This window comes from Salmo salar, chromosome ssa06, assembly GCF_905237065.1.
Source record: "Salmo salar chromosome ssa06, Ssal_v3.1, whole genome shotgun sequence".
Lineage (NCBI taxonomy): Eukaryota > Metazoa > Chordata > Actinopteri > Salmoniformes > Salmonidae > Salmo > Salmo salar.
In genome coordinates, this window is record NC_059447.1 from 39616051 (window position 1) to 39641999 (window position 25949).

At 42.8% G+C, this 25949-nt stretch overlaps 1 protein-coding gene across 2 annotated transcripts in view; it reads left to right on the plus strand.

Annotated features, from left to right (window-relative positions):
* Nucleotides 1-25949, plus strand: part of LOC106607330 (protein tweety homolog 3) — a 69176-nt gene that overhangs the window by 8356 nt on the left and 34871 nt on the right. For both annotated transcript variants that reach the window (XM_045720546.1, XM_045720545.1), the window contains exon 2: nucleotides 13795-13964. In XM_045720546.1, coding sequence (XP_045576502.1) covers nucleotides 13795-13964 — 170 coding nt within the window. The remainder of the gene's footprint in view (nucleotides 1-13794; nucleotides 13965-25949) is intronic.

Here is a 25949-nt window from a genome sequence, read left to right on the forward strand (position 1 = left end):
TGTGGCCACCAGCTGCATTAAGTACTGCAGTGCATCGCCACCTCATGGACTGCACCAGATTTGCCAGTTCTTGTTGTGAGATGTTACCCTACTCTTCCACCAAGGCACCTGCAAGTTCCCGGACATTTCTGGTGGGTATAGCCCTAGCTCTCACCCTCTGATCCAACAGGTCCCAGACGTGCTCAATGGGATTGAGATCCGGGCTCTTCGCTGGCCATGGCAGAACACTGACATTCCTGTCTTGCAGGAAATCACGCACAGAACAAGCAGTATGGCTGGTGGCATTGTCATGCTGGAGGGTCATGTCAGGATGAGCCTGCAGGAAGGGTACCACATGAGGGAGGAGGATCTCTTCCCTGTAACGCACAGCGTTGAGATTGCCTGCAATGACAACAAGCTCAGTCCGATGATGCTGTGACACACTGCCCTAGACCATGACGGACCCTCCACCTCCAAATCGATCCCGCTCCAGAGTACAGGCCTCGATTTAATGCTCATTCCTTCGACGATAAACGCGAATCTGACCATCAGCCCTGGTGAGACAAAACCGCGACTCGTCAGTGAAGAGAAATTTTGGCAAGTCCTGTCTGGTCCAGCAATGGTGGGTTTGTGCCCATAGGTGGCGATGTTGCCGGTGATGTCTGGTGAGGACCTGCCTTACAACAGGCCTACAAACCCTCAGTCCAGCCTCTCTCAGCCTATTGCAGACAGTCTGAGCACTGATGGAGGGATTGTGCGTTCCTGGTGTAACTCGGGCAGTTGTTGTTGCCATCCTGTACCTGTCCCGCAGGTGTGATGTTCGGATGTACCGATCCTGTGCAGGTGTTACACGTGGTCTGCCACTGCGAGGACGATTAGCTGTCCATCCTGTCTCCCTGTAGCACTGTCTTCAGCGTCTCACAGTACGGACATTGCAATTTATTGCCCTGGCCACATCTGCAGTCCTCATGCCTCCTTGCAGCATGCCTAAGGCACGTTCACGCAGATGAGCAGGGACCCTGGGCATCTTTCTTTTGGTATTTTTCAGAGTCAGTTGAAAGGTCTCTTTTAGTGTCCTAAGTTTTTAGAACTGTGACCTTAATTGCCTACCGTCTGTAAGCTGTTATTGTCTTAACGACCGTTCCACAGGTGCATGTTCATTAATTGTTTATGGTTCATTGAACAAGCATAGGAAACAGTGTTAAAACCCTTTACAATGAAGATCTGTGGTTATTTGGATTTTTACGAATTATCTTTGAATGACAGGATCCTTAAAAAGGGACGTTTCTTTTTTTGCTGAGTTTATAAGCGAAAGCATTATTGGTAACTGTTTTGATAAGCAGTGATCTGATAGCTACATATACAGTATATTTTCTCATTGCGTTGTCGCATGTTATGATTGCATATCTGTGAACCATTTTCAACAATATTCAGCAAATAACCTAACAAAAACTACTTCACTTCCCCTTGTCGTCGCCTGGCTGATCTTGTGAGTGACTAACTGAAAACCTAGCTAGCTAGCTGCCTAGCACCTGTTCCGGTAGCACGCCCGCAATGGCGAGAGGAACAAGGAAGTACATGCATGCAAGCCAATATGCGAAATTTAGCGCTCGTGTAAAACAAAATGGATTATAACATTGTCTATAACGTTTGGCATGACAACTTTATGTTCAACATCTAAAGACCTGCATCATGATACTGGGAGCTTTGCTGTTTATAAAAGGGTGTTTTTGGAGCCTCTGTTCATTTTTCTAGACACATTGAAACTCCAGAATGAAGCTCAGAAACTACATTTCTGGTGGGGTAGCTTGTACTGGGCTGAGCGTGAGCTTCCTCCCGGTAAGGGTGGGAGGGCCACGGGACCGGAGGTGGCAGGACGGAGTGCTCGGGTTGGGGTGTAAGGGTTTGAGCATAGCCTGAGGGAAGGTAGGGGCAGTTCCCCTTGCTGCTCCCTAAGCAAGTATCATGGTCTTGTAGTGGATGCGATCTTTGACTAGAAGCCAGTGGAGTGTGCAGAGGAGCGGGGTGACATGGGAGAACTTGGCAAGGTTGACCACCAGGCGGGCTGCAGCGTTCTGTATAAGATGAGGTCGTACTCTATGGGTGCTGTAGAGCATGCAGGAGCAAGTCACTGGTTTGATGTTTGCAGAGAACAACAGGGTGTTGTCCAGGGTCACACCAAGGTTATTTGCGCTCCGGGAGGGGGACACTGTGGAGTTGTCAACAGTAATGGAGAGGTCTTGAAGCAGGCAGGCCTTCCCCGGGAGGAACAGCAGCTCCGTCTTGTCAAGGTTGAGCTTAAGGTGGTGAGCGGACATCCAAGTTGAGATATCTGTCAAGCATGAAGAGACACGTGTTGCCACCTGGGTGTCAGAATGGGGTAAGGAAAAAGTAGTAGTGTCATCCGCACAAGGTGCACCTGTGTAATGATCATGCTGTTAAATCAGCTTCTTGTTATGCCACACCTGTCAAGTGGATGGATAATTTTGGCAAAGGAGAAATGCTCGCTAACAGGGATGTGCACAACATTTTTGCAAAATTAGCCTTACATGTTGCGTTTACATTTTTGTTCACTGTTGTAAAGTACAGATATCCCCAAAAACGACTCAAGTAGTGCTTTAAAGTATTTTTACTTATGTGCTTTACACCACTGGATGTTAGACAGTGTTAGCAGGGCAGGCTTTATGCTGTCCAGCACACTCTTCACTAGGCTATAATGTGCTTTCAGTCTTCAAAGGTCTTTTCAGGGTTATGGGACAGCTTTTGTCTTGGGCCAAGTATGTCAGGGAATAATTAGACAGTCGGACAGATTATTGATACTGACATTCTTGCCGTCCCTGGTGACTAAGGGCTTACCCCCTCCAGCATCCCTCTCTCCAGTCTTTCTTGATGCCACCTAAAAATATTCTACCCATCTTCTACTCTCCAACCCAACTCTTATCTATACCTACATATGCCATTCCTGACTACTGTAAACACGATTTAAACATACACTATATGACCATCAGTATCCTACCTAATTTCTGCAGCCGCAGAGCTCTGTCTGGTTCAAGCAGCAAGTTAATGGCAACGAGGCATACTACTGTAACGGGTAAATCCATTTGAATTCAATCACTTTTTGACAGCGCCCCTTTTTGATTTGATCGCAACCTTCCATACATATTTGCCCGTTGTAGAAGTGCTCAGAAAGTGACGTTTTGGACCTGAATGCCAAAGTTGACTTATTTTGCATATCCCACCATACCATGAGACATGTCTTCATCACTGGAAAAGATCAACGGTTGAGATATAATTTATACGTTTTACAGTGCTGTTAAACTGTATTTTTCATCCTTTTTTTCTTCTTTTTTGTACAATTCTGTCAATTATCTACAATATCTCAGATTTTTGTTGAATACAGGGTGGGTGTGATGTTTTAGTTGTAAATTATATTCCTATTAGTACATTTATCATTTTCGACTTTCAAATGTTACCACATAGCTTATTGGAGGTCCACACATCAGAGAATGTTTACTTGAATGGATATATATATATATATATATATATATATATATATATATATCTCCTCCATAGGAAATCATAGAGAAATAGATACTACAATAGGCATGATCATTTTAGTTGACATGGCACAGTGGGTGGACCGATGGCCATCTTTGTGGCACTAATTAAAGTTAAAATTACAATTCACTTAAAATGTCAAAGGTGTTGTAGGGGTCTGAAGGGATAGGTCCATTCTATGAATTCTATTTCTACGATTGAAATGACACCCACCCTGTATTCAACAGCATGTTGTGTCTCTACCGATGGCCGGCTCAACACTAAAACCTCAGAGAATCTAAAGTAGGGTCCAAGCTAAAACGTATACGAATATTTGAAAAATCTGAGTTTACCCACTTTTAGTTACATTTTTAAATTACATTAAAAGGTTAATACGTTTTATTCAATAACAAATCTAGAATTTATAAAAGTTTGACAAACCTGTTTTGTAAGCTTTTAAACAATATCAAACTCAAGTATTTATATTCCAGTGATAAAGACATGGATCTCATGATATGGTGGGCTATGCAGAACTTTGAGTACCTCGATCTCCTGGATGTGTTGGCCTTCAGGTCCAAAAAGTCACTTTCTGACCACTTTTTCCATGGGCAATCACATATGGAAAGTTTTGTTTTGAATCAAAAGTGATATGGTAAATCCATTTAAATTCAAAGGTCATTTGCTGGAACAAACTGCCCTGGCTATTGCCCATCACCAAGTTCCACTACCATAGATTTAGAGGTTAAGCCAGTGTGTCGTAGAAGATGAGTGCAGCAGCCCAGTGCAAGTAAGCTGCACAGCTGAAGATTGGGGAGCGGAGAACCCCTCCTGCACTCTGCAGCATGGCACTTGTTCAGAGTCAGAATTAATGGATTCTCAGCTCATTTAGTTGAGTTTCACTCAACCCTCCCTGAAGTAAAATCCACGGTGTCCTTGATGCGCTGATCAGTGAACTTTTTCCCGTTTTCTCTTTTTAATAACGGCAAGTGCTAAGAATTTAGTGTTGAAGTGGATTTCAAAATGAGAGATAATTGCCAGTTTGTCGACAGGATACGACAAAAGCCAGGATTTGTTTTACCCCCGCTTCAAGTGTCCACAAATTTCGTGTAGGCCTATGTTGCCAAGTACGCCAATTCTCCCCTTTAACCTCTGATTTGGCCCACAAAGGAGATGCAACATTTGTCCTGAGGCATACATACAGTAATCACACCTTTCATTCTGATATCCAATGATGTCTTAATGATGACAGACAGTCATCCACTTTCTTCATTGGTGTTTTATAAAGGAGTTAGAAACATTTTGGCAATAGTGAGAAACGAGTGAAGTTGGCTGTCTGACAAATTCCTTCTCGTCAGAAGGCCAGCATGGAGGGGGGTTGTCAAGAGGCAGCTTTTGCAAGTTGTGGACCAGAGCCAAGGTTTGCGAGGTGGAAGAAGAGAGGCAGTCTATTGCCATCGTGATGGATGGGAGTGGGACTGGAGCTGGGTTTGTTTGGGTGTGGGCAGACTGGGGTGAGGAGAGTAGACAGGGCCAGCATGGTTTTAGCCTCCTACCTGGGTCAGAGAACCAGGAGAGAGCCCAGGCTAGCCTGAGGAGTGGGAAAATATATATCCTTTAGATTTAGACCATTCTTGGCCATAAATAAATGTTTTAATGTAGGCTACTTTGGTTAGGGCAAGTATGTTGACATCCACACTGCCAATAGCACATTGAGATATAGATGTACGAGAGAAACGATTTTTATGTACCTGGTGTGGTAGAGTGTTTGCACATTAGCCAAAAATGAAACTGTATTTATCCATTTACTTTGTCTTTACATAGTGTCATCTAATGATGTGCCTTGATGCGCAGGAAGTGGAAAAGGGCAACAGTGTGCTAATTAGAGGTCGACCGATTAATCGGAATGGCTGATTTCAAGTTTTCATAACAATTGGAAATCGGTATTTTTGGATGCCGATTTGGCCGGTTTTAAAAAAAATATATATATATATATATATATATATATATATATATATATATATATATATATATATATATTTATTTATTTATTTATTTAATAAAAAATGTATATATTTTTTATTATTATTTTTATTGTAGACCTTTATTTAACCTCTTACATCTAGACGTTCCGCTAGCGGAACACCTGCTCCAATATCCAATGATAGGCGCGGCGCGAATTACAAATTCCTCAAAAATACAAAAACTTCAATTTTTCAAACACATGACTATTTCACAGCATTTTAAAGACAAGACTCTCCTTTATCTAACCACACTGTCCGATTTAAAAAAGGCTTTACAACGAAAGCAAAACATTAGATTATGTCAGCAGAGTACCAAGCCAGAAATAATCAGACACCCATTTTTCAAGCTAGCATATAATGTCACAAAAACCCAGAAGACAGCTAAATGCAGCACTAACCTTTGATGATCTTCATCAGATGACACACCTAGGACATTGTTATACAATACATGCATGTTTTGTTCAATCAAGTTCATATTTATATCAAAAAACAGCTTTTTACATTAGCATGTGACGTTCAGAACTAGCATACCCCCCGCAAACTTCCAGAGGAATTTGCTAACAATTTACTAAATTACTCACGATAAACGTTCACAAAAAGCATAACAATTATTTTAAGAATTATAGATACAGAACTCCTCTATGCACTCGATATGTCCGATTTTAAAATAGCTTTTTGGTGAAAGCACATTTTGCAATATTCTAAGTACATAGCCCAGCCATCACGGGCTAGCTATTTAGACACCCGGCAAGTTTAGCACTCACCAATATCAGATTTACTATTATAAAAGTTTGATTACCTTTTGTTGTCTTCGTCAGAATGCACTCCCAGGACTGCCACTTCAATAACAAATGTTGGGTTGGTCCAAAATAATCCATCGTTATATCCGAATAGCGACATTTTGTTCGTGCGTCCCAGACACTATCCGAATGGTAAAGAAGGGTCGCGCGCATGGCGCAATTCGTGACAAAAAAATTCTAAATATTCCATTACCGTACTTCGAAGCATGTCAACCGCTGTTTAAAATCAATTTTTATGCCATTTTTCTCGTAGAAAAGCGATAATATTCCGACCGGGAATCTCCTTTTCGGCAAACAGAGGAAAAAATCACAAAGACGGGGGCGGCCAGGTCACGCGCCTAAGCCCACAGTCCCTTGATCGGCCACTTGAGAAAGGCGATAATGTGTTTCAGCCTGGGGCTGGGATGACGACATTCAGGTTTTTCCCGGGCTCTGAGCGCCCATGGAAGACGTAGGAAGTGTCACGTTAGAGCAGAGATCCTTTGTAAAAGATAGAGATGGCAAAGAAGTTCCAGAAATGGTCAGACAGGCCACTTCCTGTAAAGGAATCTCTCAGGTTTTGACCTGCCATTTGAGTTCTGTTATACTCACAGACACCATGTTTTCTATCCATATATAATAAGTATATGCATATTCTAGTTACTGGGTAGGATTAGTAACCAGATTAAATCGGGTACGTTTTTTATCCAGCCGTGAAAATACTGCCCCCTAGCCATAAGAGGTTAACTAGGCAAGTCAGTTAAGAACACATTCTTATTTTCAAAGACGGCCTAGGAACGGTGGGTTTAACTGCCTTGTTCAGGGGCAGAACGACAGATTTTTACCTTGAATCCCCGAGCTGACAATCTTGCAACCTTACGGTTAACTAGTCCAACGCTCTAACCACCTGCTTTACATTGCACTCCACGAGGAGCCTGCCTGTTAAGCGAATGCAGTAAGAAGCCAAGGTAAGTTGCTAGCGAGCATTAAACTTAAAAACAATCAATCAATCATAATCACTAGTTAACTACACATGGTTGATGATATTACTAGTTTATCTAGCCTGTCCTGCGTTGCATATAATCTCTTAGGTACACGTTGCTCCAACCATAAACATCAATGCCTTTCTTAAAATCAATACCCAAGTATATATTTTTAAACCTGCATATTTAGTTAATATTGCCTGCTAACATGAATTTCTTTTAACTAGGGAAATGTGTCAATTCTCTTGCAAACAGAGTCAGGGTGTACGCAGCAGTTTGGGCCGCCTGGCTCGTTGCAAACTTTTAAGACTATTTCTTCCTAACAAAGACAGCCGACTTCGCCAAACGGGGATGATTTAACAAAAGCACATTTGCGAAAAAAGCACAATCGTTGCACGACTGTACCTAACCATAAACATCAATGCCTTTCTTAAAATCAATACACAGAAGTATATATTTTTAAACCTGCATATTTAGCTAAAAGAAATCCAGGTTAGCAGGCAATATTAACCAGGTGAAATTGTGTCATTTTGCATTCATTGCACGCAGAGTCAGGGTATATGCAACAGTTTGGGCCGCCTGGCTCGTTGCGAACTAATTTGGCAGAATTTTACGTAATTATGACATAACATTGAAGGTTGTGCAATGTAACAGGAATATTTAGACTTTGGGATGCCACCCGTTAGATAAAATACGGAACGGTTCCGTATTTCACTGACAGGAAAAACGTTTTGTTTTCGAGATGATAGTTTCTGGATTCGACCATATTAATGACCTAAGGCTCGTATTTCTGTGTGTTATTATGTTATAATTAAGTCTATGATTTGATAGAGCAGTCTGACTGAGCGGTGGTAGGCACCAGCAGGCTCGTAAGCGTTCATTCAAACAGCACTTTCGTGCATTTGCCAGCAGTCCTTCGCAAAGCATTGCGCTGTTTATGACTTCAAGCCTGTCAACTCCCAAGATGAGGCTGGTGTAACCGATGTGAAATGGCTAGCTAGTTAGCGGGGTGCGCGCTAATAGCGTTTCAAACGTCACTCGCTCTGAGACTTGGAGTAGTTGTTCCCCTACCTCTACATGGGTAACGCTGCATCGAGGGTGGCTGTTGTCGATGTGTTCCTGGTTCGAGACCAGGTAGGAGCGAGGAGAGGGACGGAAGCTATACTGTTACACTGGCAATGCTAAAGTGCCTATAAGAACATCCAATAGTCAAAGGTATATGAAATACAAATTGTATAGAGAGAGAGAGTCCTATAATAACTACAACCTAAAACTTCTTACCTGGGAATATTGAAGACTCATGTTTAAAGGAACCACCAGCTTTCATATGTTCTCATGTTCTGAGCAAGGAACTTAAACGTTAGCTTTTTTACATGGCACATATTGCACTTTTACTTTCTTCTCCAACACTTTGTTTTCCAACATTATTTATTTGAGGCTAAATTGATTTTATTGATGTATTATATTAAGTTAAAATAAGTGTTCATTCAGTATTGTTGTAATTGTCATTATTACAAAGAAATAAATCGTACGATTAATCGGCATCGGGTTTTTTTGGCCCTCCAATAATCGGCAACGGTATCGGCGTTGAAAAATCATTATCGGTTGACCTCTAGTGCTAATCTGTTTGTTCGCCTGTGTGCTATGTCAGCTTGTTCGCCTGGTGTGACACAAGACTCCTAGCTGTTACAGGAAACAGGCTGTTTGTCACGGCATCCGTCTGCATATGTTCATCAAGCAGTTAATTTTGAATGTGGGGAATTTGACCTGGAAGTGAAACCTGATTGTAAAGGACAAAGTAGACAGTTGAGTCAGCATGTGTTACTTCCTCTCTTCCCTTCTTGTCTTGTGATTTGGGTCTGCTATTCTTTCATGGCAATGTGTCTAATTCAAAGCCATACTTAAGTGCCCTTTAATGGACCACATATGGACCACGATTTGCTCTTTTGACAACCGGTATGTGAAAAACGGAACTCCCGTTCCTGAAATTTGAATCGCACCATAAAACAAGGACGATTTCCTTTTCTTGACAATGGGGAGTGAAAATGAAAGAAATCATGACTAAAAGGTAGAGAAGGACTTTTTAAATTGAAGAAGGTCGGTATTAGTCAGCATTGAATTCCCATCATCTTGGATCAGAAGCTGGGAAGATGAGAAGGGGTTGAAACAATGCCAACATCCTGTTCACAGGATGGTACGGCTCCTCTCCAGCCCCTTTGAACTTCACTTAGTCAGACAGTGACATTTCCTATTTTCCATTTATTTAACCACTCACTGTATCAATTTTCCGTACTTGCATTTCAGCATATGTAGTATTTTAAAATGCTTGCACAGTGTATCCATGAAGTAGTGGTATAATATCACTAGGTAACACAGATGGCTTCCCAGGAGATGGAGCTCAGTGAGATACTGTAATTGAGTTCAGATATTGTTTCTCCAGGGTGGGGAAACCGTCTCAATAAAGCGCTTCAATGGAGAGGCCTCTATTCACCAAGAGCCCAGGGGCAGCCCATTAGGCTGATCTTACTGAAAAATGCATCTGTTTAGAGAACCAGAGTGCCGTTATTTTCCTGTTTAATATATCCGACTACTGGGGGAAGAAAAATTGTCTGGATCGAAATCTGTGTAATTACAATGACCTCCCAGCCTGTATTCCCCCACAGGAATCCAAATGTGAGCGAGAGGACTGTGTGAACTACATATGAAGTGCCTGCCCTCTCCCTGTGTGCTGCAGGCTGAAGTATGGGACTGGTGCTGGACCTACACTATTCAGCAATAGACCCGTTTCTCTAGCACAATACTTAACATGTCATCAGGCCGTGAGATGCATTTGATAATAGGTGTTATGCTGGTTCTGTTTGATCATATTTAGCCTAAGCTGGTTCCCTTAAGCTATTCAGTTTGTTAGTTCACCAGTTCACTCTGACACACCTTTTCATTACTCAAACAGCTCGCATTTTCACCTGCTCGCGCTCTCTTCTTCACCTCTTTCTCTCTCTTTTTCATTCTTTCTTTCTAGCCTAGTGGTTAGAGCGTTGGACTAGTAACCGAAAGGTTGCAAGATCGAATCCCCGAGCTGACAAGGTACGAATCTGTCGTTCTGCCCCTGAACAAGGAAGTTAACCCACTGTTCCTAGGCCGTCATTGGAAATAAGAATTTGTTCTTAACTGACTTGCCTAGTTAAATAAAGGTAAAATAAAAAATTCAATTCAAGGGGCTTCATTGGCATGGGAAACTTATGTTAACATTGCCAAAGCAAGTGAAGTAGATAATATACAAAAGTGAAATAATTGTAATTGTTTAACAGTAAACATTTCTCACAGAAGTTCCAAAGGAATAAAGATATTACAAATGTCATACTATGTGTATATATACAGTGTTGTAACGATGGACAAATGGTTAAAGTACAAAAGGGAAAATAAATCTCTCTCTCGCTCTCTGAAACACACGCACGTTCACCCTCAGATTTCCAAGGTTCAGCAGATGGGTGCCTTTTCACATCAAAGCTCTATATCGTAAGATCTGATCCCAGACCATATGACATCTACCTCGCAGCCCAGCCAGGACTTTACGTCAGTATTGAACCCACTTTCGTATAATTTTGATCCACATTACCTGTGGGTGAATAAAGTGTCCTACTCCTACATAAATTGTCTTGCTGATTATGATTTTACACTCTAAGATGAGAAGGCTACACTGCCAATAGAGAAGACAAGCTCTTGCTATCCTTTCGACATTAGGCTAAAACAGGGGAACAGTCATATCTTAATTGATACTGGCCGTGCTCCCAGATTGGCTTGTTTTAGCTGCATTCCTGCTCAGTTGCAGCTTTCCGTTTCCCGTTCGCTTTTGCCTTTCTTTTAAACCAACTGGCACTTTCCACATAGACCCTTGTTCTCTTTTCCCTGTTCTGAGATGAGGCTTTGCCACTATAGCACACTCCAAATCATCTCTTGATGGTTGATTCCTGCTTTATAAATCTCATAACTAGCTCTGCTCGGTTGGTTACAATTATCAAATCTAACTTTATTTGTCACATGCTTCGTAAACAACAGTGAAATGCTTACATACAGGTCCTTGCCAACAACGCAGAGAAAGTAAAAAGAGACATTCTAGAAAAAACTTGGCTGTATACACTGGGTGAATGTGCAGGGGTACGATGTAATTGAGGTACATATGTACATATACGTATGGGTAAAGTGACTAGGCAGCCGGATAGATAATAAACAGTAACCCGACACTCATTTAACACCATCAAAAATAATTTGTTCATTTAAGCAGCAAGGCACAGGGGGATGTGGTATATGGCCAATATACCACGGCTAATGGCTGTTCTTAAGCTCGACACAACACGGAGTGCCTGCCAATCAGCTGTCAGCCAATCCGCATTCAGGGCTCAAACCACCCAGTTTATAAAAACGGATAGTTACCAGCTTCTGTGAATATCCTTTTTCATTTAAGGACTGTGAATTATTTGTTTTCTAAACAATCTTTACTTGACATACAGTTGGCAGTATAAAGTCTATTTAGTTTTTCCTGTGCAAGAATGAATGCCTTTTTGCCTGAGATGGGCTAGATAAGGAAATGCATCTAAAAACGCATTAAAGTCAAGAAGTCTTAATGGATTTACTTCGAGAGCCTTCATTTCCCTTTATCTACTGTTCCATTTTAGGGGAAATGCTTTTGTTTTTATGTTCGCTTTCCACTGTCCGCACGCATGACCAGAAGACTGGAGCCCGGCAGCGCCTAAAATTAGATCCTTATTTAGCATTTGCCCAAAGGAGCTGGGGCTGTCTTGCATTTTGGAAATTCCTATTTCAAAGGAGCTCAGAACGGCTGTTGTTGAGGGAACGTACGGTAATACTGGGTAAATTCTCATTTTAAGGCGTTACAACAACAGGAAAAGGTGGAGAAGAACAATCTAAAAGACCATTTCCTATGCACATTTGTTCTTAACTTGATATCCATGAGGTAGTGAAGCCAAATAATTACCACTGCTATCTGGGCATTTTAATCATATACAGTATTGCAATGGGCAAATCACTGCAAATGTACATCTGACAGCAGTAAAGAGCGAGTGAGCGGTGCTAAGCCCAAACGACAGTGGCCTTCCACTCAGTCACCCCCAGGGCCCTGGTCACTCAAGACTTGGACTGTGTCACTCCACTCCAGACATTTCTCTTGTCCCTCTGGTGGAGAAGTACTTTGCCTCCTCACACGAACCCTGACTCTCTTTACCCCACTTCCTATAAAGTCACAAGCTCTCTGGTCTGGCCTGAGCCAACACAATGCTCTCTCCAGCACCCCGTACTGTATGCCCACACAGAGTAGGTGAGACCATACTTTGCACACATTGCAAGGGAAAGATGGCAGCTTGTGAGCGTCAAAAGATTCCAGTCATTTTGAAGTGCTCACATGGAAACAGGAGTTCACTGGGTCCACAAAAATCAAGTTATTTGATATCAAGCCCAAATTTCGTACAGGATATATCCATTACGATGAATCATAAGACTGAAGTTACTGTACAGCAGACAGATTGGGAGCATAATATGCTTTACAGTAACTTCTGTTTTTATGAATCATCATAATGGATATATCCTGTATGAAATTTGGGCTTGATTTGAAATCATTGTGGCCTTCCCCTATATTATAAGAACTGGCTTTAAGTGAAACATCAAAATGAGGCCAGGGAAACACACATTATTCATGTGTGATGATGTTCGGGACTAGGATTATATGGTTTCTGTGTTTCAGTAGGCTTTGTCAGAGTATGTGTCTTGTGGTGGTGATGTGCTTTTCGTGATGGGGAGTTTTAATGAGGCTTGAGGTTTTTCTCCTCTGCCTTCTACGTTATTCTCAAAGTTATGACGATAAGCGTTAATTAACTGTGATCTGGTGTAAATGAGCTATAACGAGCCAAAGGGCATAGCTAATAATCAGAGAGACCATCTCATTACCTTGTGATTCCTCTGGGTGGTCAGAGTGTATATCTGCTTTAGTAGCTTCTCATTCCATGCAGACTGGATGCGCAAGGTAGCCTAGAGGTTAGAGAGTTGTGCCAGTAACCAAAAGGTTGCTGGTTGGAACCTTGAGCAAGGCAGTTAACCCCCAACAACAAATGCTCCCCGGGCTCTGATGATGTGGACGTCCCCCGCACCTCTCTGATTTAGAGGGGTTGGGTTAAATGCGGAAGACACATTTCGGTTGAATGCATTGTTGTGAAACTGACTAGGTATCCCCTTTCCCCCAATATCATTCCAACGGGCAACAGCTATGCAGTAATTTTTTTTTATATTTGTTTAAATTAGTTCAGGGACCACAAAATGGATCCTGGATGCTTGTCTCCTGTATCTCTACATTCTACATAGTCTCTCTGAAATCTTTCATAGATACAACAGCGGCTGTATGTGTGTAATAACCGCAAAGCTTTCCGTTGCTATTAGTCATTATGTGTGTGAGATGACGTCTCATCGTCCTCTTGTTCCCCCCCTCAGTCCATCCTGCTGCTGGGAGGCGTGGCTCTAGCCTGCCTGGCCCTGGACCTCCTCTTCCTGCTCTTCTACTCCTTCTGGCTGTGCTGCCGGCGGAAGAAGAGCGAGGAGCAGCCCAACGCCGACTGCTGCTGCACTGCCTGGTGTGTCATCATCGCCACGCTCGTCTGCAGGTGAGTCCCGACGTGGAAAGACATAAGGCTCTGATCACTCAACAGACCATTGCTTTACTAACCAAAATACAGGCCTAGCTGTAATGTGGTGGGCCATCTCTAATTTCAACATGTAACGCATGGGACTGCAGACAACAATGCAAGGATTAGCAATGTTCGCCATCACCCCTTAACCTCCTCGATTGGCCCTGTAGTACACAAACATAAGCGTATTTCATGCATGATGGAGCAGTTTGTGCTTTTTTAATCTCCTCCTTGATGCCTTTATCTAACACATTGCCAGTAGTCTTGCTCTGAGATGAGTGAGCACCACCCACAGTGTCATACGTGACTGGTTTTAAGACCACACGCATAGTCTGCTGGAGGGAATTTATTAAGGGTTTAACGGTACATGTATTCGTACTGAACCATTCGGTACAGGGACCCCGGTTCGGTCCATACTGTGAACCCGAATGAATACATAAAAGATATTTACTGTCCAAAATAAAAACACTAGACCTATGTCTCTTGAGTACATTTCAGGCTATTCCGTTAAAACAGCTAGAGCCCTTGCGCACGTTTTAATCATATCAAACTGTCCTTTTGTGAGGCGTATACGTTAATTATTTTTGTATGATGGTGAGTGGTGGGGTTGGTTAACCAGAATTGGAGGATCTTCATTCATCGTTTAAATCTCCAGTTTGGGAACATTTTGTTTTCCCAGTAGATTCCGGGACAGAGAGTTGTGGATAAATGCTTAACAGTGTGTCGTTCCGCTCAAGGAGAATAGCCTATGCAGCTGCCAACACCTCATGTTGACACCCCAGAATACCGGAGCAAGACAGAAACGCTAAGAAATAACAACATCATCGTCTCCCCTCTGCGTTCAAACATTCTTTGGCAGCTGATTCTGACCTGGCCAAAGAAATTCCAAGAGCGATTGGTAGACAGTAAAAAATAAAAAACAGTCTTCGGTTTATAGCCGCGGACATGCGTCCATTCACGGTGGTTGAGAACGGGGGGGTTTCAGCCCCTCGTAAAAGTGCTCGAGCAGCTATCATGGTGCGTTCATAACCAAGAGGGAAGGGTATATTTTATATATACTGGGAGAAATCCACTTGAACGGCCCTCCAGCTGGTAATTAATAGTGGGGAAACTATCCTATCATCCTGAGCACCCACTTCTCCCACATGGGGACCTCTAATATCACCTACTAAGGAAATGACCTTAAATGCAACAGCAAAACATTATTTATAAAAATCTATCGATTATTTTATTTTTTTACTTTGTAATTTGTTTACAGGCATGGTAGATTTAGTTTATGGTTGACATAGGTTGTTAGCCGTTAACCAATTGGCGTTTCTAAACGAATTCAAATCACATGAATGCATCCAGCTGGTATTTACGACTTCACAACAGGCAAAATCCCACCTCTCACATATCAGAGTGGAAACTTGAGAGGCCCAACATAACAATTCTGTCACAACATACAATGCCAGGAACATTGTGAATAGCATTTCATTTTCCCGCTGTACCGAAACCAAACTGAAACGTGACTCCAAAACCCCAATACGTACCGAACCGTGGGTTTGGGGAACCGTTAGACCCCTAGAATTTATGGATAGTTTGCTCTGAGGAGAGCAGAGCTGTGACCTGTCTCCTAACTCATAATGGACACAGGAGGTATTTGACACAAACACACTGTCTGATGCCGCTTTTATTGTTGTTTACACCTCTCCCCTTCTGAACTGAGGATACAAGAGCAGATCTTCATTTGACATTGGACTTCACAAACCATGGGTTGCATGTTGTAGTCTGGGGATGACAGACAGGACCCACACAATTCTTCTAAACTTTGACCCGTAAACTTCATCCCTTTGAGAAATAATTCTGTTTTTGTGTAGGCAAACAACTTCTCTGCAGTGGAAGGGATGTAGTGTTTAAATTTGTGTAGAGTGGAGCATCTGAAAGCTACTGCTGCTGGTTTAGTTTAACTACTGTTGTGAGATGGGGGTATTCTCCTTACTCCATTGGAGCTCTCAGTTGGAGGGTACTTGGGTGCCTGGTGTTAACCCCTTCCTCATCTGATGTTCGCAGTTTTTTTTTTAAAACAATCTAGCAGCTGTAAAATCTGCTCAAACAGAGAATGAGAGGTGCACAGGGTTAAAAGGCTTGAAAGCACAAATCCCTCTAGGTACTTTCTGCAGTCTGCCTCAAATGAAATAACCCTCAGTCACTGCTACTTTTTTATCTCCAGGCTATTAGCTTTCCTTTCTTAGTCTAGGTTATCTAACTATTATACTATATATATATATATATATATACACACACACAACGCTGCAATAAAAATCACACGTTTAGTCTAACTAGGCCTAATTAAGGAAAAGCCAGGTCTTTCTGGGATTCTCAATGAGTTTCTTGTGACTTCCTGGATTAACATAATATGTGGATGAATTATAGTGGGAGTGGTATTGATTTGTTTAAAGCTGATGAAGTGGTCGTTGTCTGACTGAGAGACGCTATTATGAAGACGAGGACATATTGACTCTATTTAGAGAGTAAGTTGATGCCACTGAATAAGTGGAACGAGGAAGTTGGAGAGGCATTGTTGTGCCATGTAATCCGTATGATTATGAACAGTGAAGAGTTACACAGGAAAAAAATGTTGTGGTCATGTGATGGGTCTCAGCTGTTATTTTTATTTATTTTATTGAACCTTTATTTAACTAGGGAAGTCAGCTGTTGAACAGCTCTAGACTGAACCACAACTTGTTTTAATGGCCATCCATATTTAGGCTTTAGTTTGCATCATTGGTATATGCAAGTTCCTGCGCTGCACTGCAGTCAAAATTGCCATAGAAACATGCCAGTTTTCAGCGTCTCTGTCTGAAACGTTGCTTCCTTACCAAACACCATGCCAACGTCCCTATGCTCTGGGATAGACATGATAGCCGTGAGCTTGTGAGGCCTCGTCTCTGCAGGTAGTCCTCAAGCAATGTACTGGAAAGTCATGAAAAAGTTAGGGAAACAAAGGATTTCCCACATTCAAACTGAAATCATGTGACAAATGAGCCCCCGCTAGTTTCCATGGCAACATTCTCTCAGAAGCCAACTCGGGACACAGAAGAAGACACAGAGGACTGGCTCAGAGCAGGCAGAGGGATACTCAAGGACTCTGGTGGTTTGGAGTTAGAACCCTTTGAATGACAATAAAATGGTGGTGTATTTCCAGGAATTAGGCTACCCCAAGGATTCTGCAAAAGTGTAAATCTTGCAAAGCTAATCACACTAGATGGCCTACTATACTGGTGTTGTTCCCATGTGAAGTGTTGGTCCCATGTTTCATGAGCTGAAATACAAGATCCCAGACATTTTCCATACGCACAAAAAGCTTATTTCTCTCAAATATTGTGCACAAATTTGTGTACATCCCTGTTAGTGAGCATTTCTCCTTTGTCATATCAAGAAGCTGATTAAACAGCATGATCATTACACAGGTGCACCTTGTGCTGGGGACAATAAAAGGCCACTCTAAAATGTGCCGTGTTGTCACACAGATGTCTCAAGTTTTGAGGGAGCACACAATTGGCATGCTGACTGCAGGAATGTCCAACGGAGCTGTTGCCAGATCATTTAATGTTAATTTCTCTACCATTAGCCACCTCCAACAAATATTTTATAGAATTTGTCAGTACCTTGCTGAGGAGTATTTGTCTGTAATAAAGCCCTTTAGTGGGGGAAAACTCATTTTGATTGGCTGAGCATGGCTCCCATGGCTGCGCCCCTGCCCAGTCATGTGAAATCTATAGATTATTTATTTATTTCAATTGACTGATTTCCTTCTATGAACTGTAACTCGGTAAAATCTTTGACATGTTGCGTTTTATATTTTTGTACAGTATACTTCAATGGGATGGCAAAGTATCACATTGGGGTAAATGCTAAGGACAATATGCCCTTTCACTATCAAAGAGTAGCTCTGTGTCTAGTACAGTGGGAAACCAGAGTCCCTCCCAACCAATGATTTACACGGCTGTCTGGGAGAACGACAGGCGAGTCCACCCGCAGTCACACAGACAAGCTTTGGAATCCCTGGGTCTCACAAAGGGACATGTTCTGAGTGGCAGTGACGGATAAGTGAATGAACAGTGCTGTCTGTCAAAATAATGGACCTAGAATTCCTAGAGAAACCTTCCTTTTCGATTATGCAGCCCCTTTGTGAGTGATCTCTTAAGACAAAGCTATTGGCCAGAATGGCCACTCTGTAGTGTCTGAGGTCTGGGGCGCACAGCCCAGTATTTATGACTGATGAAGGGTTTTTTGTCTTCTCACCTCAGTCTCCCTCCATCCGTCTGTGGGATAGGCACTTCCCAGCCTTCTGTTTCAAGGCGCTGTGACCCAGATGGAGGATGGTACCTCTCCCTGAACTGTAATTGCATCTCTGGCTGAATCTGAATGATGGATATCTGTCCTCCCTGAACCCCCAGTGAGTAATGACCGTCTGCACCTGCTGCTGCCTTAACAGGGAGCTTCTGGAGTCTCTCTGCCCGCCTCTCTGGCCCTGGTCCTCCTGTGAGAACAAATCCATCCACATGATGCAAGTCTCTGCAAGCCCAGGCAGCTGAAAATATTTCTTCCCGGCTGTGGGAGTCTTATCGACTCCCGTCTATGCTTGTAGGGAGAAGAGATTCATCGAAAACTCACTTCGCCCTGCCCTCCTTTCAAAGGCTGAGAGGGTCTCACCCCATTGGGAAGGACCACAACCCATAATAAGCAGCGGAGGTATCATGAATTGACCAAGACTACTCTCTGTGCTTAATGCTATTGTATAATTCATGTGGTCTGCGCTAGGGATGGGCCCAATTTAATCGATCGAACGTTAGTTTTCGATTATTTGTGAGTGTACATTTTTTGCTGCAAAAATGTATAGGCCTATTTTAACATTGAAAAGGCTTTGTCTGAATGAACTAAAATGATCCCTGATGAGACATTCCTACATACAAGTATATACCGTGACGTTTGACATTCTTCATTTAATAAAACAAACTTTTGAATGTATTTTTTTATGACGTGTGCCCTATTAAAAAAAGAAACACCGGTAGCCTTCACACATTTCACGCGTGTAAATCGGTAGCCGATGTGAACAAAACCTTTAAACGGGTCAACGTTCACAAAGCCGCTGGGCCAGACGGATTACCAGGATGTGTACTCAAAGCATGCCCGGACCAACTGTCAAGTGTCACTGACATTTTCAACGTCTCCCTGACCGAGTCTGTAATACCTAAATATTTCAAGCAGACCACCGTAGTCCCTGTGCCCAAGAAAGCAAAGGTAACCTGCCTAAATGATTACTGCCCTGTGGCACTCACTTTCGGTAGCCATGAAGTGCGTTGAAAGGCTGGTCATGGCCCACATCAACACCATCATCTCGGAAACCCTAGACCCACTCCAATTTGCATACCACCCCAACAGATCCACAGATGACGCAATCTCAATCGCACTCCACACTGCCCTTTCTCACCTGGACAAAAGGAACACCTATGTGGGAATGCTGTTCATTGACTTCAGCTCAGCGTTCAACACCATAGTGCCCACGAAGCTCATCACTAAGCTAAGGACGGCAGGTAGCCTAGTGGTTAGAGCGTTGGACTAGTAAACGAAAGGTTGCAAGATCGAATCCCGAGCTGACATGGTAAACATTTGTCGTTCTGCCCCTGAACAAGGCAGTTAAACCACTGTTCCTAGGCCGTCATTGAAAATAAGAATTTGTTCTTGCGTGGCCAAACACAACTCCAAAATCATCATTAAGTTGCTGACGAAACAACAGTAGTAGTAGTAGGCCTGATCACCGACAACGATGAGACGGCCTATAGGGAGGTCAGAGAACTGGCAGTGTGGTGGCCCCCATTAATATCGACGGGTCGAGAGTTTCCACATCACCAACAAACTATCATGGTCCAAACATACCAAGACAGTCGTGAAGAGGGCACGACAAAACCTTTACCCTCTCAGGAGACTGAAAAGATTTGGCATGGGTCCCCAGATCCTCAAAATGTTCTACAGCTGCACCATCGAGAGCTTCCTGACCGGTTGCATCACCACCTGGTATAGCAACTGCTTATCATCTGACCGTAAGGCGCTACAGAGAGTAGTGCGAACGGCCCAGTACATCAGTGGGGCCAAGCTTCCTGCCATCCAGGACCTATATAATAGGTGGTGTCAGAGGAAAGCCCATAAAATGTTCAGGTACTCCAGTCAAGTTAGACTGTTTTCTCTGCTACTGCACGGCAAGCGTACTAGAGCGCTTGGAATTAGCAATTAGACTGCTGAACAATTAATCATATCGCCCCCAGACAATTTACATTGCCCCCCCCCCCCCCGGACACTGCTGCTACTCGCTGTTTGTTATCTATGGATAGTCACTTCGCCCCCACCTACATGTACAGATTACCTCAACTAGCCTGTACCCCTGCACACTGACTCGGTACCTGTGCCCCCCTGTACATAGCCTCGTTATTCTTATTTTATTACTTTTTATTTTAGTCTACTTGGTAAATCTTTTCTTCATGAACTGCACTGTTGGTTAAGGGCTTGTAAGTAAGCATTTCACGGTAAAGTCTACACTTGTTGTATTCGGCGCATGTGACAAATAAAGTTTGATTTATTGTGAGCCAATCAAAGCGGCACTACAGTCAGAGGCTCCATACTGTATGTAGCCTAGCAGGTGAAGTGGGGATATTTCTAATCCATGCATAAAGGAATAGAAATGACGGAAGGAAGTTACCTTAATGAGAAGGTAACAGGCTGTTGTTTAATCTGAAGCCCTACGAAGCTCGCCGTCACGTATACAGTTAATGTTCCGTTGTAGGGCATTACATAGGAGAAGCGTGAGAGATTAGTACTCTGCCAATGACTGTACCTGTTATAGCAGCACGTGTCCCGCGTTGGACTGTATCCGTAATCGGTAGATGGTTCTGATGCAAAGGTTGTCGTGTGCATGGCGGAGCAGTGCCAAAGAAAGTGTTCAATCAAATAGTTTGATGCCACCACCACCCCTTTAAATGAAAAGCCAACAGCGGGTCGGGAGTTAACTCTCAAGGTGGGTATACGTTTTAAGCTTAGACCCAGAGTTCCACTGTGGGCTAGGAGGAGTTGTACTTGTAGACAAGGAAAGGGAGCGTGGTCCCACACACACTGACCCCTGCTACAGCAGCAAGCAGAGTTTTACAAAAGTTTCACAAAAAAACAGATGTATTTCGACTATCTGGATAGTCGATTAAAAAAAATAATATGTATTTGAAATGCCCATCCCTAGTCTGTGTACGTGGAAGCCTTTTTGGAAGGGGAGAAAACAAATCCAGTCTGCCATTAATGATAGAAACAGTAACCAAAATAGTGGGTGGTTTTGTAACAGAGACCTGCTGTGGAGCCAAAGTGAATCTTAACTGTCATGCACTTTGTGTTGTGTGTTTAATAATCTGCCAAGAAAGATTTGGGAGGATGAGGAAACAGCTCCTTCAGCTGTAATTTTAGAAAACATTTGTGTTGTGGGTTCAGCCCCCAGGCCACCCAAACAAGTAAACACTTTAGTCTGTTTCCTCTATTTGTTTAGTACTTCTCAGATCATGGCATCATTGTCTACGCAGAGGCCCAGCCAGGAGTCTCAAGGCGCTGAAATGGAAGTCATTCTGCTCATCTAGGGACGGACAGATGGACACACAGACAGCAAACTGTGGACAGTCACTGTCTGTAGCTCGTACATAGATGATCAAAGCGGAAATAGGAAAGCAGCCACAAACGCAGAGCAAAATGGCCTCATGGCAAGTGACAGAGGAAGGAAGGACAGACACATTATAAAAGGGCCGATATCTTCTCCTCGTGATCTTAGTCAGTGTTTTCCTGTTCGCCTGTTGACCACATGGAAAAGGAGGCCTTGGCTCTTCATGGATCCACCCAAATAAATGCAATAAGTCAGTTTTCTGTATTGCGCTGTGTTCAAGGACTCCTTTTAAGAATCCAACCATCTGCTTTGTGCCGTTTATGTTCAGCATTGTGGAGGTGTGAAAACACAGCCTTAAAAAAAATTCCACTATAAATCTGCCTGGAAACCAAGCCTATTCTCTCATGTATAGATGAGAGGCCATCATTGTAAGTAAGAATTTGTTCTTAACTGACTTGCCTAGTTAAATAAAGGTTAAATAAATAAAAAAATTAATTCCAAAAAATATATATATATATAAAATAATACTATTTAAGTAATCCTCTGGGGTTTGACTGTTAGGCCAGATACTTGTATAAGAATGCAGTCTCAGAGGAGTCGTGAGAAAGGGAAGAACAACATGAGAGCAGAGCGAAGAACTCCCACGCATGCAGAAAACTGAGAAATGTCTTACAAATGGAGGACGCCCAGAGAGAGACACATTTAAAAACTTCCATATCCCCAATAAAGAGTTAATTTATATGGGAGAGCTTGTGAAATCCAAGCATGAGCTTCTTTGCTGACTCAGTTGTGGAATCTTTCTGTTTTTGTCACATCCATTTTAACACTGGCCTTCGCTGAATCCTGTTTTCACTCCCCCTGAGTTGGATCAGTTCAGAGCCATCTTGTTGGATTCAGCTGAAATCACTGCAGAGCGGCTCACAAAAGCATGGAGACTTGATGAGCATGTGGGCTGCATGACAATTACTCTCTCCCTGTGTGTCGTCGTGTGTGTGTGTGTGTGTGTGCGGGCAAAGTGGGATTAGAGCAGTGAGTAAAAATGCCGCATGCGGTATATCAATTCAGTTTAATGCCACGTGAATGACAGGCAGTGTAAGTTTATGGTCCAACTGTCATGAAACTTGAGAGAATCCTTTTACTGAAGTCTTTCACAAAGCTCATGATTTGAGGGAGTCCTCACAGTCACATGCCCATCCTCTGTCACTCTGTTACATTTTGGCTGCGTAACTTGAAGTTGTCGAGATCTACGGAGTTGTTGCTGCTTGCCTAATTAAAGATGATGGAAATCCCAGGCGATAGCCTAGGAAGCAGAACTGCCTTTCATGTAAATCCGTTTTTAGGCTTGACATTGAGTGTGCGATAACATCTCTCTGGTTTGTCTTCAGCCTGCTGTAAACGCACTGTGCTGGTCGATGACGGGGAGATGGATCTCCGATATGTCATTTCTGGCGTTTTTTGTCTTTTTGAACACCTTAACATAAAGCACTTAAAAGTCATGTCTGGCTGCTTTGGCAGTCCTGAATCACTGATGGCACAGTAAGAGAAACAACAACGCTCTGTACATTTCTGTGAAACGGCACGGGGGTGTAATATGAACGACACAAACCTGTTGTGTCTCGAAGAACCATTACAAACTCAAACTGTCAGGGCGGTCGAAGAGAACACTAAACCAACAACCTAGTGGGGTTGCTGTGTATTTCATCTCTGGCTGTTTTTCCTGTTCTAAGTTTCCACCACAGTTTACCAGTCCCCAGAGGGAGATGTGCTTTGTTTGCCCTGAACACAAACCCATAGCTCCGGCTCACCTTTCCATCCTTCAGAGTATGAGAGGAAGAGATTACCCTAGCTAGCAGCAGTTCAGGAAATGGCCAATCCCATCCACTCATTGGATGCAGGGTGAAGAGCAGTGCACTGGCTCCCATTTTAACAGGAGGTGTTTCCCTTGTCAACATGCCATTTGATTTAATCCCCTCTGACGTCAGATGCTCTTGTGTAAAGAGGACTGGGGAGAGGGACTGGGGATGTTATGTCACAGGCATGAAGAGTTAAGCCTATACAGACCTGCTTTTAAAAATGGAAAGATCTGAGCTTCAAATTCACTGCTTGGTTTTATGGGGGGTGATTGAACATTTTGATATTATGTATCTTATTGGTAGGGGGTTCGTTGAAGTCTGTTGTTTTTTTTCACACAATGTCTAGACAGCGTAGGAGGGCTAGATCAGCTTAGTCTTCACAATATACACTGATTATACCAAACATTAAGAACACCTGCACTTTCCATGACTTAGACTATCCAGGTGAAAGCTATGATCCCTTATTGATGTCACTTGTTAAATCTGCTTCAGTCAGTGTAGACGAAGGGGAGAAGACCAGTTAAAGAAGGATTTTTAAGCCTTGAGACATTTTGAGACGTGGATTGTGTATGTCTGCCATTGAAGGTGAATGATATAAGTGCCTTTTGAAGGGGGTATGGTAGTAGGTGCCAGGCGCATCTGTTTGTGTAAAGAACTGCAACGGTGCTGGGTGTTTCACGCTCAACAGTTTCCCGTGTGTATCAAGAATGGTCCACCGCCCAAAGGACATCCAGCCAACTTGACATAACTGTGGGAAGCATTTGAGTCAACGTGGGCCAGCATCCCTGTGGAACGCTTTCAATACCTTGTCTATAGAGTTTATGCAGGGGGTGATTGAATGTCTTTCTCCAGGTTTGTTCTGAAGTAGTTTACCTTGTCTTATGTCTATAATGATTGACTCTGCTTCTTTCTCCCGTCCCTGAGGTTATTGTCGTATTGTACAGCTTTAACTTTGCTCAAAAGTGGTTGCCATGGCAATGTCATAAGTCATTGATGGTGCGTTTTTTTAATGTGATATCCTTGTTGCTGTGGCTGAATCGTAGAATTCAGTTTGACTCTGTGTTTAGAGATATTCTCCTCATCTGTCCTTGAAGATTCTCTACTTCAACTGAGACATTATGTTGAGGAAGCCTAGTGTCTGTTGATGTAGCCTAGTTATTGCTGCAACCTTAAATGCATGACACTCTAACTTCTCTTTTTGAAATGTTTGAGGTTTTGGTTACTGCTACTGCAATGGCCTGGTCTTGGCTCCATCGGTGCTGAACAAGCTAGATGTTTATCAATGCCGGAGGGGGCGCATTTTTTGGGGCCTTTACCCCAGACCCACACCCTATACAGATCATCCTGGCAGATTTACTGCCTTGCAGGAATGATGGGAACTCTGCTACGGCTGCAGAAAACCATGTAACCATAGCCTTAGGAAGATTACATCTGTCTGAGAACATCAACTTAACGTAACTGCTTTAAACATACTGTTTATAATGGCAGTGAAGCTTTGAAATCCTGCGATACAATGTTAAAATCCAGTCTGTTTGACCAGAACGTCTATTTTGATACACTGCCCTCAGACCTTCCATCTTGCTTGTACAGTCCCTCCAACTGCCTTATAACGATGTCATCATGATATCGGCCTATTTGCTTTAGTTTATAGCGCTGAAGGACACTCTGTATGGAGCCTGTCCTCCATCTGATGTCACGTGTGTGAATTGTAAATGGACTGTCCTTCAACAAGCTGCTGTACACATGGAATGCTCCTCCAGTTTGCATGTGTTCAGCTGAGAGTGGCCATATGGTCAATAGGCTATTGTTTGGGCTGGATGGCTGGCTGTCTGGCTCGGCAGTCTCTCAGTCAGCAGGGAGGCAGTGATTGTGACGCCTATTGAACTGTTCAGGGAGGGAGGGAATTCATGGGAGGGAATTAGAGAATATTGATTATTTTAATTATGTTAATATTGTAAATCTCCAAAAAGTAAGCTTTGGCAATATGTACATTTTTATTTCATGCCGATAAAGCAAATTGAATTGAGAGAGAGAGCTATATATAGTGACACCTGGTGGTGAGGTATTTGTTTCCCAAAGGGGAAAGCGGATAAAAGTAGTGACAACTCCTCCTTAGACAAGGCTACCCCCTGATATCATTCTCGTTGTTGATTCAATTGATTACCCCCCCACATGTATTGAGCAACAGTCCCACTCTCACCAGGTCTTCAGTTCCTACTGAGTTTCCTGGGTTTCACTGTTGAACAAAATTCTATTGCATTCTAATCTAAAGGACAACACAGACTTCTAAAGGCCTACTAGTAGTAGTTTTTAATAGGTAGCTAATATTTGGAGTGTTTATGTAAGTAATTAGATGGTACTTGTATCAGAAATTCAGCGTTGCATATTGCCACTTGTTTATAGGTTAGCTCATTGGTTCCCATGCCTGTCTAG